Source organism: Balaenoptera physalus (assembly GCF_965194825.1).
Source record: "Balaenoptera physalus genome assembly, chromosome: 7".
In the NCBI taxonomy this organism is placed as follows: Eukaryota; Metazoa; Chordata; class Mammalia; order Artiodactyla; family Balaenopteridae; genus Balaenoptera; species Balaenoptera physalus.
Window position 1 is genome coordinate 97,049,533 of NC_138886.1, and position 17,982 is coordinate 97,067,514.

The 17,982-nt window shown below is 54.5% G+C and overlaps 1 protein-coding gene across 8 annotated transcripts in view; it reads left to right on the forward strand.

Moving 5' to 3' along the window:
- The first annotated feature begins 4,007 nt into the window (after positions 1 to 4,007).
- The window catches only part of WNK2 (WNK lysine deficient protein kinase 2), a 148,552-nt gene continuing 134,577 nt past the window's right edge, over positions 4,008 to 17,982 (forward strand). For 6 of the 8 annotated variants that reach the window (XM_082469422.1, XM_082469423.1, XM_082469424.1 and 3 more), the window contains exons 1-2: positions 4,008 to 4,282; positions 4,851 to 5,521. In XM_082469422.1, coding sequence (XP_082325548.1) covers positions 4,853 to 5,521 — 669 coding nt within the window. In that variant the 5' untranslated portion in view covers positions 4,008 to 4,282; positions 4,851 to 4,852. The remainder of the gene's footprint in view (positions 4,283 to 4,850; positions 5,522 to 17,982) is intronic. The other 2 variants (XM_082469419.1, XM_082469421.1) reach the window with 1 other exon arrangement.

The window sequence follows — 17,982 nt, forward strand, 5'->3', positions numbered from 1 at the left end:
TGCTCTGGCTGCTTCCTCGAAGGGGAGCAGAGCTGTGTGACTGGCTCTGGGGACCAAAAGAAGCCTGATGGAGAGCTCTTTCTACCCCCTGCCCAGTGGATGTGGATGGGAGCCCCTTCCAATCTGCTGCCACCAGCACCTCCTCTGGCAATGCTTCCCTGAAGCTGCTGGGGGCTGGGAGAGGTGGAGCACAGATCCCCATCCCCAGTGCTATATGGGGTGGAGCTGGAGGTGGGCTGGGTCACGGGCATGTGACAGCAGAGCCAGCAGAGCTAGAGCTCCAGGGGCCATGTGGACAGAGGTGCTAAGAGAGGATGAGAGAGAGCTGGCACGATGGAGAATGTGCCAGCTTGCCGAAGACCGGCCCCTGTAGCTAGCGAAAGTCGATGGGCAAGGACTGGCCACAAAGTCCTGAAAAGGCTGGATGGCAGCAGTTGCAGGCTGAGAGGCAGCTCCCTGTGGGGTGTGGGTAAGTTGGCCTGGTTCACCTCCGGGCCTACTGCCTGCAGTCGACTAACTCAGGTAAGTCTCTTTGCCTCTCTGCTGCTTCCCATCTGATAACAGGGCCCTCTAGGACAGTGTGGGGCAAGACAAGAGAATTCCTGCAAAGACTCAGCTCAGCACTGGGGATCATCATCATTATCATTATTTCAGCAGCATGACTTACTTGAGGCCCCACCACCCACTGGGCTCAGCGACCCACCCCCATTTTGGATGGCTATCAGTTACTCAAGATCCCTGGGTCAAATTCCTGGGGCTTTAGGAGAGACGAAAACGTGGAAAATGACCTGTGTTTTCTTCTGCCTGTCTCCATATTTCGTGATCCATGCAGGTCTCTAGGACCACTTGGCCCTTCTCTTTGCAGATCAACTTCAATCCTGCTCTGAGACACTAAAAGAGGGCTCACTCAGTGGGTCTCAGGTGGTGGACACTGGCATCATCTCTTGCGAGCAACCAGAGGAAGTCACACCCCGTCTACTTCTACCGAGTGCTGAAGAGGCTGAGAATGAAGGGCAGGCTGTGACCAAGGATGACAGTCAGGGTGAACGCAGTGCTCCAGCTCCCGAATTTACCGCAACTCCTGCAGAGGTCGAAGGCTGGTCTGAAGGTGTGCAGGTGCCCTCTGTGCCCACCTAGCAGTTCCCCACTGAGACTGATCTGCACCCCCATGGCTCAGGCCACTGAATGGGTAGGAATGAGCACTGAGTGGTCTTAGCTGTTCTTCTTCAGACTTTCAACCAGAAAAGTTTAAAAGTTGTTTCTAAAAGTTGTGCCCATTAAAACAAAATTCCTGGGGCCAGGAACTGAGTGGTGCAGTCTGGGAGTGGTCCCTGAGGGGACCCTGAGTGCTGATAGCATCCCCCACACCTGGCAGCAGGCTCACTTCAACAGGGTGATGGGTAGAGGATTTCAAACATCTGCACATTCCAGGACATCTGAGGGCTAAAGCCGCATTCTCTGGACTGAACCAGCTAGGATATGAACCTAGCATCTGGTGCGAGCCTAACTGTGTAAAATTAAAAGGTAACTTGTTGCATAGGAAAGAAAAGGTTTGAATCATTATTTGGTATTATTATTATTTTTTATAAATTTATTTATTTAATTAATTTATTTTTTGGCTGCGTTGTGTCTTCGTTGCTGCTCACGGGCTTTCTCTAGTTGCGGCGAGTGGGGGCTACTCTTCGTTGCGGTACGCAGGCTTCTCATTGCGGTGGCTTCTCTTGTTGCAGAGCATGGGCTCTAGGCATGTGGGCTTCAGTAGTTATGTCACATGGGCTCCGTAGTTGTGTCTCATGGGCTCTAGAGCGCAGTCTCAGTAGTTGTGGCGCATGGGCTTAGTTACTCCACGGCATGTGGGATCTTCCTGGACCAGGGCTCGAAACCATGTCCCCTGCATTGGCAGGAGGATTCTTAACCACTGCGCCACCAGGCAAGTCCCCATTATTTGGTTATTTGATGCAAGCCTGCTGAGCTTCTCCTGAGTGGACAGCTGCACATGGAAAGACATGTGCCTGACACGGGAGGTGCCATGGGATCACACTTGGGTAACAACTTAAAAAAGTTTTTATTTCTACTTTTTCTATCTTAAATTTCTTTAATGAGTACTTGCTCCTAAAAAATCAATATGGCCACAAAAAGAAGTGAAGTACTGATATATGCTATAATGTGGACTAAGTGAAACATTATGCTGAATGAAAGAAGCCAGTCACAAAGGACTGTTGTATGATTCCATTTATATGTGATGTTAGGAATAAGCAAATCTATAGAGTTGGAAAGTAGATTACTGCTAGCCTGGGGCTAAGAGAGGGGTAATGTGGAGTGACTGATAATGGGCATGGGTTTTTTGGGGGGGTGATAAAAATGTTCTGGAATTAGACAGTGGTGCTGGTCACACAACTCTGTGAATATACTAAAAACCACTGAATTGTACACTCTGAAAGACTGAATTTTATGGTATCTAAATTATATCCCAATGAAGCTGTTATTTAAAAAATCAACACGTTTTCAAATTTTTACAGAGAACAGAGTAAAAGAAATCATCTTTTTATACATCATCTTATTATAAGAGAGGAAAAAAACTGTGTTATAGAACTTCTTGGTCCCCACTGGATGGGGAGACTTCCTCAAGGGGCCAGAGCCCCAGGGGCCCCATTATTTGCCCAGCCAGTTGCAGGAGCTTCCAGGGCCTAGGAACCCAAGCTTGCGAGGTCCATATACCCCCACTCCATCTGTCTGCCCCAGCACCCTTCCTTCCGTTCCCTGAGAAGCCTACCCTGCCCCCATCACCCCAGGACACTCCTGCTGCCCCCATCACCCCCGGATACCCCTGTTGCCCCCAACTCTGCTCTCCTGGCACAGTCCCCCCATTTGCCCCTGTCCCCTTATGGGACCTGGGTTCTCCACTGTTTCACCTGCCCTGGGGTGGGCCACATAGTCGTCAAGTGAGGAGCCACCTCCCCATGTAGTAGCCTGTGGAGGGCACTCAGGGAGGTGGCCCGGCTGCACTGGGTCTGACCACTAGACTGACCCCTGAGCCCACTCAAAGGCAGACCCATCCTCAAAAGTACCTCTTGACTGGGGCTCCCTGGGGGCAAGGCCAGACCCTGATCTTCCTACCAGTGGGCTTTGCTGGGGACTGACTGGAGCAGAGGCAGAGGGTAGGCCCTGTCTCCTTTCCTCCCTGCCTCTGTAAGCATTTGTTGAACACCAGCTGTGCACTGACCATTATGTCCATCTCATGGATGAGCAAACTGTGACCTAACTGCTTACCTGTGTTCTCATGGGTCATGGGTCAGCATAGAGAGTGAGCTCCCTGTCATGAGAGGTATGCAAACAGGGCTGCCCAAAACTACCTCTAAGGGCTCAGAGAGCACATAGCGCTGAGTCAAGTACAGGTCCTCTCCAGTCCCCCAGCACCTAGGTTGCTGCTGCAATGTGTGGGGATACTGCTGCCGTATTATGTACATCTGCCAGCTGTGGGTGGGCAACAGTCTGCCGGCAATGACGTGAATTGCCAGACATCTCCATTACCAGGCAGGCATGATACCCACATGTCACCAGCATGTCCCAGGGAGCACGGAGGAAGCCAGACTGGCTTGCATGCGTCTGTCTGGAACATGCTTAGCTCCATCCCTTCTCAGTTTTCCCTTTGATAGGCCTAGGCACGTCATCATGGACAGGCTTGAAACGGATAGGCTTGCAACTCAGGGTGTCTTCCTGGACTGACTGAGTCTTGGAACTGGCAGCCTTTCCAGGTGGACAAACTAGGATGGCCAAGCCAGGTTTGCAGGGGGGATAACAGACCATCCGCGGCCAGCAGCCGCGTGGGGCATTCCAAAGATCCTCAGGCGCCAGCAGTAACATCCGGAGGGGGAGCATGAGGGCCGCAGTGGGCCTGCGCGGCCCCGGGGGCTGGCCCGCAGGTGGCCTCGCGCGCGCCCGAGGACAGGTGGGCGTGCCAGGCCCCGCCCCGCCGCGCCGGCCGGGGGCGGGCAGCCGACTGCCCCGCCCTCCTCGCGCGCACGGTCTGAGCCGGTGCGGGAGCGCAGCCGCGCGGAGCTGAAGCAGCACTCGGGAGCGCTGCCCCGCCGCGGGCCGGCTGGAGGAAGTAGCGCCGCGACCCGGCGCCAAGGGTGACCCGGGTCTGGAGCGCAGACCCCGGCCCTGAGAGCGACCCCGGACCGAGCGCAGACCCCAGCCCCGAGCGCAGATTCCGGCCCTGAGCGCGGCCTCGCCCGCCCGGGCCGCCGGGCCGCGGGCATGGACGGCGCCCGTTCGCCCTGTGAGTGCCGAACCCGCCGCCTTTGTGTGCGCGCCGCGCCGCCGCATCCCCCTCCCCGCGCGCCCCTCCTGCGCCCCAGGCAGCGTCCTTTGTGGAGCCGCCGCCGGGCCAGTACCTCCTTCTTCCCCAACCTCCTTCACCCCTCCGCTGCCCAGGGCACGGCATCCCCACTTCCCCAGCCCGGGCCTCCCGGCCCTGTCTTAACCACCCCCACCTCCCAGGGGCATCCCAGTAGGCCCCCTTCCCCGGGGCTGGGCAGGGCACAGGGGCCCTCTCCCCGGCCTTCCGGCCCCCTCTGCAGCCTCCCTCGTGTCCCCCGGGACAGCCCAGCAGGACTCCTCTCTGGCCCAGGCCTGAGCAGGGAACGGCTCCCTCCCACCCAGCCCGGCCTCCTGATCCGGTCTGCAGAACCCCCCACCCCCACCCCCGCCCCAGGCACAGCCCAGTAGGCCCCTCCGCGGCCGGGGCGGGCAGGCCGCGGGCCCTGGGGCGGCACTGTTTCATCCCACGTCCCGGGCAGGTGCGGCGAGGCCCGCGCTCACACGGGCCTGTGTGTCCTTGCTCGCAGAGATGGACGACGATGGCGGCCGCCGAGACGCCCCCGGCGCACTGACGGAGGCCGGGCGCGGTGCGGGGCCCGCGGTCATGGCGGAGCCGGCGGCGGTGCCGCGGGCGCGGGCGGCGCGGCCCGGGCCCCAGCGCTTCCTGCGACGCAGCGTGGTGGATTCTGACCAGGAGGAGCCGCCGGGCCTGGAGGGGGCCGAGTCGCCGGGCGCGCAGCCCCCGCAGCCGCTGCAGCGAAGGGTGCTGCTACTCTGCAAGACGCGCCGCCTCATCGCCGAGCGCGCCCGCGGTCGCCCGGCCGTCCCCGCGCCTGCCGCGCCGCTGGGCGACCTTGCCGACCCCGGTCTTGAGCCCGCGGGCGCTCAGGAGCCTGGCCCGGACCCCGCGCCCTCGCCCGCGCCTGCCCCCGAGGGCGGCCCCCGCGAGGAGGAGGCGGCGGCGGCCGCGAGGAAGGAGGACGTGGGGGCTCTCGAGGCGAGGCCAGAGTTCGGGCGCGCACGCCGGGAGGAGCCCGAGGAGGAGGACGACGACGAGGACGACCTCAAGGCTGTGGCCACCTCCCTGGACGGCCGCTTCCTCAAGTTCGACATTGAGCTTGGCCGCGGTTCCTTCAAGACGGTCTACAAGGGTCTGGACACGGAGACCTGGGTGGAGGTAGCCTGGTGCGAGCTGCAGGTGAGGGGCGAGATGGCCGTAGGTGGGTGGTGGACGAGTGCGTTCTGGCATCGGGCCACGCCTGGCCTTAGCCACCCCTGGCAGCGGCCATCTGTGTGTCACCCTCTGGGTGGGTGGTTGGTTGTGCTGGCGGTCTGTGTGGTGACGGTTGGGTGATGGAGGTCGGACCTCACAGTGTGTGGTGTCTAAGTGTGGCACGATGTGGGCCCATGATGGAGACTGGGCACTTGGAGGGCGTGTCTTTCAGTGCTGATCAGTGCCGCTCCTTCTTCTGGGCTGTACTGACCCAGGCTGTCTGGATCGTCCGTGTCTGTGCAGAAGCAGTGTGGGGGCTGTAGGGCCCTGTGTCCAGGTGGTCACAGGGTGGTTTGGGGGACTCTCAGCTGCTCTTAAATGAGCACCTTACTGCGTCTTGCAGAGTGTAGATGCCCCAGTTGGGGATGTCTGAGGGGCTTTTCACCTGGGGTCTGTTTACGGTGAGGGATGGTGGGCCCTGGGGCCTCTGGGGCAAAGCCTGGAAGTGTTGTCACTGTGTCCTGTTAGTTCACAAAATGGATATGTGAGAAGTCTTAAAACCCAGTCATGTAAAATACAGGTGGCATTTGGTTTTGTTTTGTTTTGGTTTTTGTGGATGCAAAGGCTCTGAACTTGCATTTTTCATAACCTTGCCCTCATGTTGGCTATATCAGCCCCAGCCCTGGAAGATTATATAAACGGTAACTCAGGCTGTCCTGGGCCGGCCGTGGAAGCTGGGGCAGCGCCTGTCACAGTGGGTGTTTATTGACCCTTCCTTGTTTGGGGGAACAGCTGTCAGGCATGGGGCTGGACTCTGCGAGAGCTGGCCATGCAGATGTAAGCCTACCCCAGCGCCCTGGAAAGTTAGCTGGGCCTACCAGTCCTGACGCAGGCCGCCTGCCACACTGCAGGCAGCCTGCCTTTTTGGCTCAGAAGTGGGATTTGGTTGCTTTGTCCTCTGGGCCCCTGCAGGGTGGCCTGTGTGTGTGTGTATATGTGAGCTGGCTAATTTGTCCAGTGTCCACCTGTCCTCAGCCTTTCTTCTGAGACAAAGAGCTTTAGAGACCACCCCTCCTCACAGCTCCTTGGTTCTCTTGTGGAAATAGGGACTTTTCACGGTGGAGCCAGGGGTGGCCTATTGAGTCCCTCACGAGGGACTGAGAACTCCCCTCCCTCACGGTTGCAGGTTCTGGGACCTGCTGAGGGGTGGCCTCAGTGGTCTGTGGTCTGGGGCCCTATGGATGGTTTGCTGGGATGGCATAGGAGTGAGCTGGGCATCACTGCTGTGTGTGAACGCACAGGGGAGAGAGGACCCGGAGAGGGAGAAGAGGATTCCTGATTCTAGAGTGTGGCTGTGTGCCTTCTCTCCCCACCTTCTCGCTCTTGCCAAGTGACCTGGTGTGGAACTCTAAGCACCCGCTGGTGCTCTGCTGCGGAATGCCTCTGCGGGTGGAGGACAGGAGTGGGGGTGCTGCAGCAGGCAGGAGCTGAGTTAGACCTCAGCAGCAGAGCCCAGCTGATCTGGTTGAGGCATTGCAGGCACATGTGACCCTCGGAGGAGGTTGTTAATTCCCATTCCCTTTAAGGCAAGGCAAGCTGTTTTGCCTCTGGGTCCCTAAGCAGAGCGGCACCAGCGTGGACCCTGGCTGCTGTCCAGGGGGCTTTTACTCCTGTACTCTGGGTGGGAGTAGGAAAGTGGGAGATGGCTTCTAATCTGTCTGGTTTTGCTTCTCATACAGTAGTTACTGGGGGCCGCATGCCAGCCGGGAAGCTGTTCCTGTATCTCCCCCAACAAGAGGGCTGATATGCAGCATTTAGGGTCAGCTGCCTTCTGCTGGGTGGGTCTGAGAGGGTTTTACACCAGAGGGGGCTGGGAACCAGCTTAGGACAGCAGCTGAGAGCCTGCTGTGTGTGCACTCTCCTTTTCACCAAACAGGAGGCTGTTGTTTCCCCCATTTTATTGTTGAGAGCCCACCAAGGTCGCCTGTGAGGATACAGATGGTAGAGGGGGATTGCAGCATCATGGGAAGAGGCCACCTGGCATGGCCGTCCTTAGGAGAGGAGATAAGCGTGGAGGGCAGGGCACCAGGTTAGTCCTCTCAGACCACCAAGCACCAGGGAGGGCGACAGGTGGCATGCTGGCTTTGCGCCTGGGGAGGGGGTTTCCTAGTGCACAGGGTGGAGACGTTCATCCCCCACCCAGCCCCCAGAATTCCCAAGCATCAGGGCTCCCACTGGAGGGTGGGTTGCCAGGAGCATTGCCTTCAGTACGGGGAGCTCTGCAGTACTCCTCCTGCCCTCCACCCCTCCCTTCCCCAACCCCCATAAGCTCCTCAGCTGGCATCTTTGGAATGCCCTGGAAATCAACCCTCAAAAGTCTGTTTCCTCCTCTCAACCTTGGGACCATAGGGGATGTTGGGCACCTGCCTGCCTCCCCCAGAACTGAGACAGTGTCACCCGCTTGCTTTTTCCAGGGTTCCCTGCCAAGGGGAGGAAAGGCTGCATTTTTGGACCTAATAAGTCTGGCTTGGAGGATGTAAGATCCCCATGACTTCCAGTTTCCTTCTATAATTTAGTGTCGAAATAGCTTTGCAGAAAGCGCAATATGCATTCATATCACAGTGAAGGGCAGCGAGGTGTTTTCACCTCCTGAATTCTCCAGACGTTTGAAGCTGACATTGATTTTTTGGGGGAAGCCATTTTAAAATATTACCTCCCCTTCTGTCTTCTTTTGAATGAATGTTCATTTCTGGCACCAGGACACATTATAATAGCAACAGGGAAAGTACAAAATGCACCCAGAACCACTGCCTTTACTCTGGCTCACATTTCCCACGTCCCTGTGGCCAGCTCTGGCCCCTCACAGACCCCATCCTGTCAGACAGTGCACGGGATAGCTGGAGGCTTCTGGTTGACTCTGGGTTGCCTGGGGTGGGGGTAGGTGTGGACCACTGACATGGTCTCAGGTGACTCAGGCACCCTCTCTCACCCGCTGATGCCTCTGAGCCATGGGTGGGGCCTCTGAGCAGAGAAAATGCGGCCAACCCAGATCCCAGCCAGTGTCCAGAAGCCTCGTTGGAGGCGGCCTGTTGGCCTTTCCTGGACCACCTGCTTAAATGTCTTCTTCGAGAACTTGAAGAGAACCTTGGTTTTCAGCCCCCTTGGTAAGTGCCACCCCCTCCCGTCAGCAGGCCCCCGTCTCCAAGTGTCCTCTGTGCTGCCTCCTCCTCACAGAAGGCTGCTGTGAGCTGCGGTTACAGGGTTGGGCACGGCCTCTTGGGGATTCCACCATCAACTCATGTTTCCCTCGCTTGTGTCCTGGCCTGTGCCCAGTGTGGGAGTCATTTAGCCTCATGGAGGTATCAGTCCTTGACCCTCTGCCTGGAGTACTTGCAGGGGCTTTGAGGGCCATGAGAGTCCTGAAGAGGTACCATGGGGCCTGAGCCCCCATCAGCCAGGGACAGGTGTCTGGACCCCTCAGGTGTCATCATGAAGCTGTCCTCTTGCTGCTCTGCACTGCCCAGAGGTCGCTGGGCTCCCGTGGGGTGGTGATGGCCTGGACTCCAGGCCGGGGAGAGGCTATGGATGTGGGGACCACAGGATCTGCTGATGTCTCCTTCGTGTGGCCATGGAGGACTCGTTTGTTCCCAACTCACCCACCCCAACCAGACCTCCGTGTCATCTTCCTGCGCCCTGGCAGTGGATAATGCCTGTAGGGGCCTGTCGTGTGCAGCCGTGCTGAGCATGCCGGTCCCCTTGCTGTCCTCAGAGGGTGGCCAGGTCTGCCTGCTATTGGTGTGGTCTGGCACCTCTCCCATGTCTGTGGGTGCCCCACCTGTACTGGGCGCTGAGCTCACACACCTGACCATACAGGTGCACCATCGCCTTTCATAGACCAGGCACGTGCCTGTGGTGCTGGGCAGCCGCAGGCCCGGGGTTGAGAGGTCTCCCCTGTGGCCTCATGTGGGAGGGTCAGGTGTTGCTTTCAGAGGAGCCACGAGCAGCCCAATCTGGCTGACATGCGGAGATGAGGGGATGTGCAGAGGAGATGGTGCTCACTTGCTGGAGCAGGATGCTTAGAAAGGGCTCAACTCAATTTGGCTGGCGGTCACCCTGCTTTTATATTTTTATTTAAAAAAAATCTTCTTAGGGTGCAATTTTGTTGGAAGAGGTGTAATTTGAAAGCAGTTGGGTGTCAACACTGAACTTGCTTTCCCAAATGATGTTTCATGTGTCATCTTGACCACAGTTATGGTTTGGTTGGTGAGAAAGGTTGGTGCCAACTTCCTGAGAGGCCTGTGAAATGCACTGGGGAGGGGCCCATCAGTGCAGAAGTGTGGGCATCCGGAACCCAGAGGCCCCTCCCCTATCCCCAAGCTTTGTTGGGGAGGTGAGTGTGGTCAGCAATGATGAACAAGCAGCCCGAGCTGTGGGTCACCACTGTGGGCACATTGGGCATTGCAGCTCATTCCCTGTTGGAAGCAGGTGCTCCTGTGGCCGAGTGTGTGCCTTTCAGGGTATCCTCAGGGCCCTGGCGTGTGAGGGTACCAGGCTGAGCGTTTCAGGCCTGAATTGCCCAGTGACTTGGATCCCAGAGGGAGGATCCCCAGACTGTCTAACTTGGGTGGAGGGCTAGTGGGCACCTCCCCACCTCTCGTGCCATTTCCAGGTGGTGACTGGGTAACTCTGAGGTGGGTGAAGCTTTGCTGGTGGACTGTTAGCTGGAACATTATAGTGGCAAGGGAAAGAATTGATAAGAGGAGGGTAGAGAGTGGACGTTCCCTAGGCTTCCCAATGCTGGGTCTCGTGTCCGGGCTCAGCAGCGCAGGCTGGTGTGGTTTATTGGCTCAGCAGGCATTTTTTGAGCATGTGTCCTGGTTCCAGCCCTGGTGTACCACAGTCAGCAGGAGAGTCATGGTGGGAGAGCCAGGTTCTCACAGAGGAGGGGTGTTTGCAAGAAGCCTGCAGGAAGCAAGGGAGTCAGTCTGTGGAGAGACTGTCCTGCGGTCCTGGGCTGGCTGGACTTGTTGAGTGCCTGCCACTCACCTTCCAGAATGGCTGACTCTAGCAGCCCTCTGCCTGGCTGTAGGCATCTCTTGGGGCCAGTAGCTTGGGCTGGCTTCAGGCCGGAGCTGGATGATGCCGAAGGTGAGAACACACAGCTGTAGGTCACCACTTCGTTGGAGAGGAACTTGACTCAGTCCTGCAGGGGTTCAGGCCACAGGCTCGGGTCTCCTTTGTGGTCTGCCTTGGCTGAACGGTGCCAGCATCTGCCTGAGGTGGGGGGAAGGGGTGCTTAGGAGCCTCGCAGCCAGGCAGGGCACACTGTGCAGTGCATACAAACACTCTGGGTGTCCTGCTGCATTTGGACCCCAGCCCCACAGCTTCCCAGCGGGGAGGCCATAGAGAGGGCACCTGCCTTTCTGAACCCCGGTTTACCCATTTGTGCAATGGGGATGGTGCTAGCCAACCCTCACAGGGCCATGGGGACTGTGGAGAAGTACATTCAGCACCGAGTATGCAGCACTGCTGAGAGCGGGCACTCAGAATTAAGCCTCTTCTCACCCTGCAGATAAACAGTTTAAGAAGCTGAGATTGAGGTGGAGAGCAAGCTGAACCTGGAGGAGCAGGGAGGCCTGCCTGAGGCTGGAGGTGGGCCCCTGGGGTGGCCCAGGGGCCTCCAGGTGCAGGCAGGCTGAGGGCCTGTGCCCCCGAGCACCTGGCTGCTGAGCTGCAGATAAGGAAAGGGTGTGAATGAAGCAGGTGGAATCTCTAAGAAGCAGATTAGGATCTGCTTCTGGCCAGGAGCTGTGTTTTGGGTGGAGAGGCCCCCTGGTGAGGATGCAGAAGCCCAGCCTGTCTGAGGTTGGCAGCCTGAGTCAGCTGTAGGTTTTCCCGCTTCAAGTATTTTTCATATCCGGTTCTGTTCCTGAGAGACTTGAATTCTAAGATTTCCTGGAATACTTGATCATTACCTCCAATTTATGTCAGTGTTCTTTAAATAAATGTTAAAGTTTTGGAAAAGAATAAAAGAAGAATGATCAAGGCAGTGTGGTATAGAGAAATAGATCAATGAAACAGAATAGAGAGCCCAGAAACAGATATACATAAATATGTGACCTGACCTTTGACAAAGGAGCAAAGGCAACACAGTGGAGAAAGATGGTCATTTCAACAGATGGTACTGGAACAACTGTACATCCACATGCAAAAAAATGAATCTTGACACAGACCTTATACCTTTCACAAAAGTTAACTCAAAATGGATCATAGACCTAAATGTAAAATGCAAAACTGTAAATTTCCTGGAAGATAACATAGGAGAAAATGTAGGTGACCTTGGGTTTGGCAGTTACTTTTTAGATACAACACCATAGATATGATCTATGAAAGAAAAACTTTCTAAGTTCAGCTTCATTAAAATGAAAAACTTCTGTTCTGCAAAGGCCTATAAGCAAATGAGAAGACAAGATGCAGACTGGGAGGAAATCTTTGTCAAACGCATATCTCATAAAGGGCTGTTACCCAGAATATACCAAGAACTCTTAAAACTTAACAATAAGAAACCAGACAACCAGATTAAAAAATAGGCCAAGACCTTTTCTGTGGGTCACGGAAGGGGAACACAGAACCATGGTCCCCTCCTTGCCTCTGACCTTGGCTTCTTGAACAGAGGAAAGCTCGGTGAGCGGGCGGGGGGTGGGGGGAAGTGGGCTAAAGACCTTAACAAACATCTCATCAAAGAAGATATACAGATGGCAAATAAGCATATGAACAGACACTCCACATCGTGTTTCACTGGGGAAATGCAAATTAAAACAATGAGATATCACTACACACCTATTAGAATGGCCAAAATTCAGAACACTGGCATCACCAAATGCTGACAAGTATGTGGAGCAACAGGAACTCTCATTCATTACTTGTGGGAACGCAAAATGGTACAGCCACTTTGGAAGACAGTATGACGACATCTTACAAAACTTTACATACTCTTACCATATCATTCAGCAATCATGCTCCTTGGTATTTACTCAAATAAGTTGAAGATTTATGTCCGCACAAAAACCTGCACACAGATGTTTATGGCAGCTTTATTCATAATTGCCAAAACTTGGAAGCAACCAAGATATCCTTCAGTAGTTGAACAGATAAACTGTAGTACATCCAGACAGTGGAATATTATTCAGCGCTAAAAAGAAATGAACTTTCAAACAATGTAAAGATATGGAAGAACCTTAAATGCACATTAGTAAGTGAAAGACGCCAATTGGAAAAGACTGCATACTGTATGATTCCAACTATATGACATTCTGGAAAAGGCAAAACTGTGGAGACAGTTAAAAGATCAGTGGTTGCCAGGGGTTAGTGGGGAGGGAGTGATGAATAGAGCACAGAGGATTTTTAGGGCAGTGAAACTATTCTGTGTGATACTATAATGATGGATACATGTCATTATAAATTTGTCCAAACCCATAGAGTGTGCAACACCAAGAGAGAACCATAATATAAACAATGGACTTTAGTTAATAATAATATCAATATTGGCATGCCAGTTATAACAAAGTACCACACCAATGCAAGATATTAATAATAGGGAAAACTGTGTGCAGGTGTGAGGGAGTACAAGGGAACTCTGTACTTTCTGCTCAATCTTTCTATAAGCCGAGAACTTCTTTTATAAAAATAGTTCATTAATTAAAAAGCAAAACAAAGCAGTATAACAGCTACATTAAAGAAGTATGCAGAAATGAAAAAACTACTCATAAATCAAGTGAATATAACTACTTACTATTTTTGCACATTACCCTCAAGTTCTTGTTTCCCCATGTATATCTTTTATAAATACAGCTATAGTCACTAAGTGTCACAGCTTTTATTTTTAATCTATTTATATATTTAAAAAATAAAGTTATTTATGTATATATGTATGTATGTTCGGCTGTGTTGGGTCTTCCTTGCTGCATGCAGGCTTTCTCTAGTTGCGGCGAGCAGGGGCTACTCTTCGTTGCGGTGCGTGGGCTTCTCATTGTGGTGGCTTCTCTTGTTGCAGAGCACGGGCTCTAGGCACGTGGGCTTCAGTAGTTGTGTCACATGGGCTCAGTAGTTGTGGCTCATGGGCTCTAGAGAGCAGGCTCAGTAGTTGTGGCGCACGGGCTTAGTTGCTCTGCGGCATGTGGGATCTTCCCAGACCAGGGATTGAAGCCATGTCCCCTGCATTGGCAGGTAGATTCTTAACCACTGCGTCACTAGGGAAGTCCCATCACTGCTTTTAAAATTTATCTTTTTATTTGTTTCTAGAGTGTCTCTTAATGCAATTTATTGGTTTGCAAGGAGAGGCTGTGGTTTGGGGTCCATTCCTGTCTTTGTGCTTTGTGTTCCGGTCCTCTTGGACGGGTTTTCCAGAAAGCCCTGCCCAGCCGTGCTCTGGGGGGAGGCTGCAGGCTGGGCAGAGCGTCCTTGGCCATAGAGAGGTGGCCCTGGATTGTGGGCTCCCTGAGCATCTGCTTCCAGGGGCTTCTGTGCCAAGCGGTCTTCATGCCTTCATGGCACAAGTCAGGAGGACTGGCCAGTGGTCCCCCTCATGCACCACCTCCCTGAGGACCAGGGCTGGTCAGCCCTTGAGCTGGGCATATTTCCCAGGTGTTCAGGAGTGGGGTCTCTCTGTCGTGGCTCCAGAAATTAAAGATGGCATGGCATGAACCCTGCCCAGGCACATGGGCAGAGGAGCCAGTGGAGTAGAGAGTGGTGCTGGGCGAGGCTTGGTGCCCGGCGAGGCTTGGTGCCCCTGAGTCCTGGTGGTTTGCACAGGGCCGTCCTGACTTGGCTTCAGGGGCCTCCTTGGCCCAGAGGTTCAGGCCTGGCTGTCAGCTGGCCATGGGCAGGAGGGCAGGAAAGAAGCTGTGGTATGGTGAGGACTTTCTTGGATGTCTGGACCCATGTGTGAGTTTATCAGGTCCTCAGAACCACTTTGAGAAGTTTTGGGTCTCTGTTTTCATAGATGAGAAGGAGACTCAGGGAAGGTGGCTCACATCCAAGCTCACACTGAGAGACAGCAGCTGGTGGCACGCTTCCTGCCTCTCCCTGGATTGTCATTTTCCACGTGTGATCAGAGGGTTGCTTTGGAAAGGGGTGTTACCTAAATAGGCTTGAAGAGTGCTGGGTCAAGCATGAATTGCTGTTGTGGGACTTCTCAGAGCCTTTAAAATACTCACTGTGTTGTGAAGCTCTTGACAGGGTGTGGGAGGCCTTGCACCCCTTCCACCTTTTCTTTAGTTTTGCGAACATCTCATGGGACCAGGATGGGCTCCGAGGAGTGTCCTGCTGGCTGACTGTTGGTAGAGTTCCAACAGTTCCAACATTGGAACATAGAGTTCCAATGTTCCCATGGCATGTCTTGGCTGCGTTGCAGACATTGCAGACATGGGGGTTCCCATCTCACTTATTGGTGGTGCTGTTGGCAGCACTTGGATCCAGACATGGAAAGCTGGCCTTGCCCTTGAGAAGACTCTCTACCTGTCTCAGGCCAGAAGCTGCCCTGGAAGGACCTGTCCTCCTGATGTCCACTTTTTCCCCCAGGCCTCCTGCTTTCCTGGCTGTCTGTGTGCTTTCTCAGGAGTGGATAAGCTGGGAAAATTCTTAGCTGCAAGCCAAGTATGGCTAAGCAGTGCAGACTTTTGATCATCCCCAGAATCTGAAATCTGGGGATGGCCTGTCCAGGGCCCTAGTGACTCAGCAATGTTGGCAGGGAGAAAGGTGCTGTCCCTCTTTCTCTTCTACTTTCCTCAGCCTTGTTGGATTTGTCCCCAGTCTCGTCACCTCATGGTGGCAGAAAGGCTGCCATAGTTCCAGGCATCACAACCATATTTGAAGACAGGAAGTAAGCAGGTGGTTAGGTGGAGGTTAAGTAAGGTGTCCATATTTTAATCCATAAAGGAAAACGTTTACCAGTAAGCCTCTTTGGTTTTTCTGGTTACAATGAGATTGTGTGGTCTCCCTTAGCTGCAAGGGCATCTGGGAAAGGCTTGATGGCATAGATGGGTTATGCTCTATTCCCTGGGGCTGGGCACAGTGGGTTTTGTTGGTAGACAGGGGTGGCAGACAGTGGGCGAGTGCGAGGGGTGCCTGCCCGTGTCTGTCTTGGTTACTTTATCCCCCCAAGGTCTTATTGGTGCTCATTACCTCATCCCTCCAAGATCTGATTGGTGCCCATGTTTGATGAGGCCCTCTTCCACCTGGGCCTGTCTTCCGAACAGAACAACCCACATACCCTACTGCTTCTAGATGCCTCCAGGGGCTGCCATGCCCTGCTCCTTTCACCTCTCACCTCCAGGAGTCTGTGGCTGGGACCCTGTGACATGGCCTCCCAGCTGTCTACCCGCTGGCCCTACCCTCTCCTCTTTCCTCTTCCTCTGAGCTTTCTCCTTTCTGCCAGCAATCTAGTTTACACTTCCCCACAAACTTTTTATTTTGAAAAACATGGATGGGAAAGTTGGAGTTACCAGTTGTAAACATTTTGCCACATTTGCTTTATCTCTGTACCTCTGCATATGTTTTATTCTGGCCCATTTCCACCTTGCCCTGAAAACTTCAGCACACATCTCGTATAGGAGTGCGGACGTTTTCCTTCCTACAAAACCATAGCTCAGTGTCACACTCAAATCTAACTTGGGTGCCGTCAGCCACACGTCTGGCGTGGACTGTGCCTTCCTTATAGTTTTCCTGTTTGGATCCAGGATCCAGTCAAGAGTCAGGCATTGCATTTGGTTGTCATGTCAGTTTTAATCTAGAACAATCCCTCCGCCCAACGTGCTAGCCCTGGACCCCCTCCAATGAGTGGGGGTTATGAGGATGGAGGGGGTGGTGGATGATGGATGGGGAGGCCACTGTGGGGTTTTGGGGGGGTACGTTTCAAGCTACCTAAGTTAGGGTTAGGGTGACGGACATGACAGATGCTGAAACCTGAAAAAGAAAAAACTGCCCCAAATCTCTTTCCTCTGACATAGCTGTTTTCACTTTGGTACATTCCCTTCTTGTCTCTTTTTTATGTTCTGGGTATTTTGCAAAGTCATAATTGTAGCATTTGTGCTAACGTGTGCAGTGATGATGAATCACCACGTGGCCTGCAGCTCCCGCCTCCTTGAGCTTCGGCGAGAGCCCACCACTGGGACGAGTGGATCCACGAGCCTCCCCTTTCCCCTGGGGGGTGAGTTCAGGGTGGGCTCACCCCCAGCCCTGCCCACAGCTGGGCCCAGGTTTTTGCATGTTCCTCTCGTCTCCAGACTGGGGCCAGACATGTCAGGGTGCTTCCCCCTGCACCCTGTGGGATGCAGCTTCTCAGCCTGTGTGCTGCTGTGGTCCCCCCAGAAGGAGCTGGCTGTTGTGCTGTGTCTTCAAGCCAGGAAGTCCTTTTGCTGCATTGGCCAGCAGCAATCCACTGACACCTGCCTTGACAGGTTTTGAGGCATTTCTCCTCTTTAATTAAGAGTTTCAAGCAGGAGAGTAAATTTGGCTTTTTTGGAAGAACGTTGAAAGCTTGAAGGACGGAGGAGACTGGATGAGGAGCAGGGCAGGGATGCAGTCACCAGGTGCCTTCCTGGGTGTGGTGGGGGCCCACGTGTGCTTGGATTTTGGAAATACTCCATCCTCAGGTGTTTTTGTGCAACAGCAGTAATTGACATAAGGGGACTGCAGGGTCGTTGGTTATCAGCATTGCGAGGGTCCCCTGCCACTGTTGAAAGACCCCCTGCCTCCTCTCAGGTCTTTGGGGCCATCCTGTGTTCCCAGTTGGAAGCATGTTCGCAGAGGTCTGGGTCTGGGTGGCCACAGCCACAGGCAGAGTGGGCTGGTTCTAGGGGACCCTCTGGAACAGTCTCGATGTCTGCACATTCTCGGGCCCTGGGGACCCAAGCAGCACCCCGCCTCTCCCTGGCTATGCACTAGACCTATGACATATGTGAATGATCTGCTCTAGCTTTTGCTTGGGGTGGTTGCCCCCACCCTGCATGATGTAGGTCTTGGCCTGGTCACCTGGACTGTTGGGCTCCTAGGGGGACAAAAGCTGCCCTCAGTGGTGGCTGTCTGTGCTTTGACAAGCTTCCAGACATTTCCCTAGGGACATCTGATTGGGGTGGTTCTGCCCCATGATAGCTGCCTCTGAGCGTTCTGGGTGAGGACTGTGGGTTGAGGGCATGGGGCCTGGACTGTGGGCCTTGTGTGTGTGCTGAGTGGTTCTGAACCTGGGGCCACCATGTGGGGAGAAGGTTATCAGGTGGGGAGGAGCCATTTTGTGGAGAGGGGTGGGGGCTGTGTTGTGTGGGGAGGGTGGCTGGCTCTTGGTGTCTTGGGTGGCCAGGCTGGGCAGCTGGGGGTTCTGGTTTTACCAGGGGGGTTGATGGGGAACACTGAGGCTTCTCTGTTAGCACAGGTGTGGTGCTGTGAGTGAT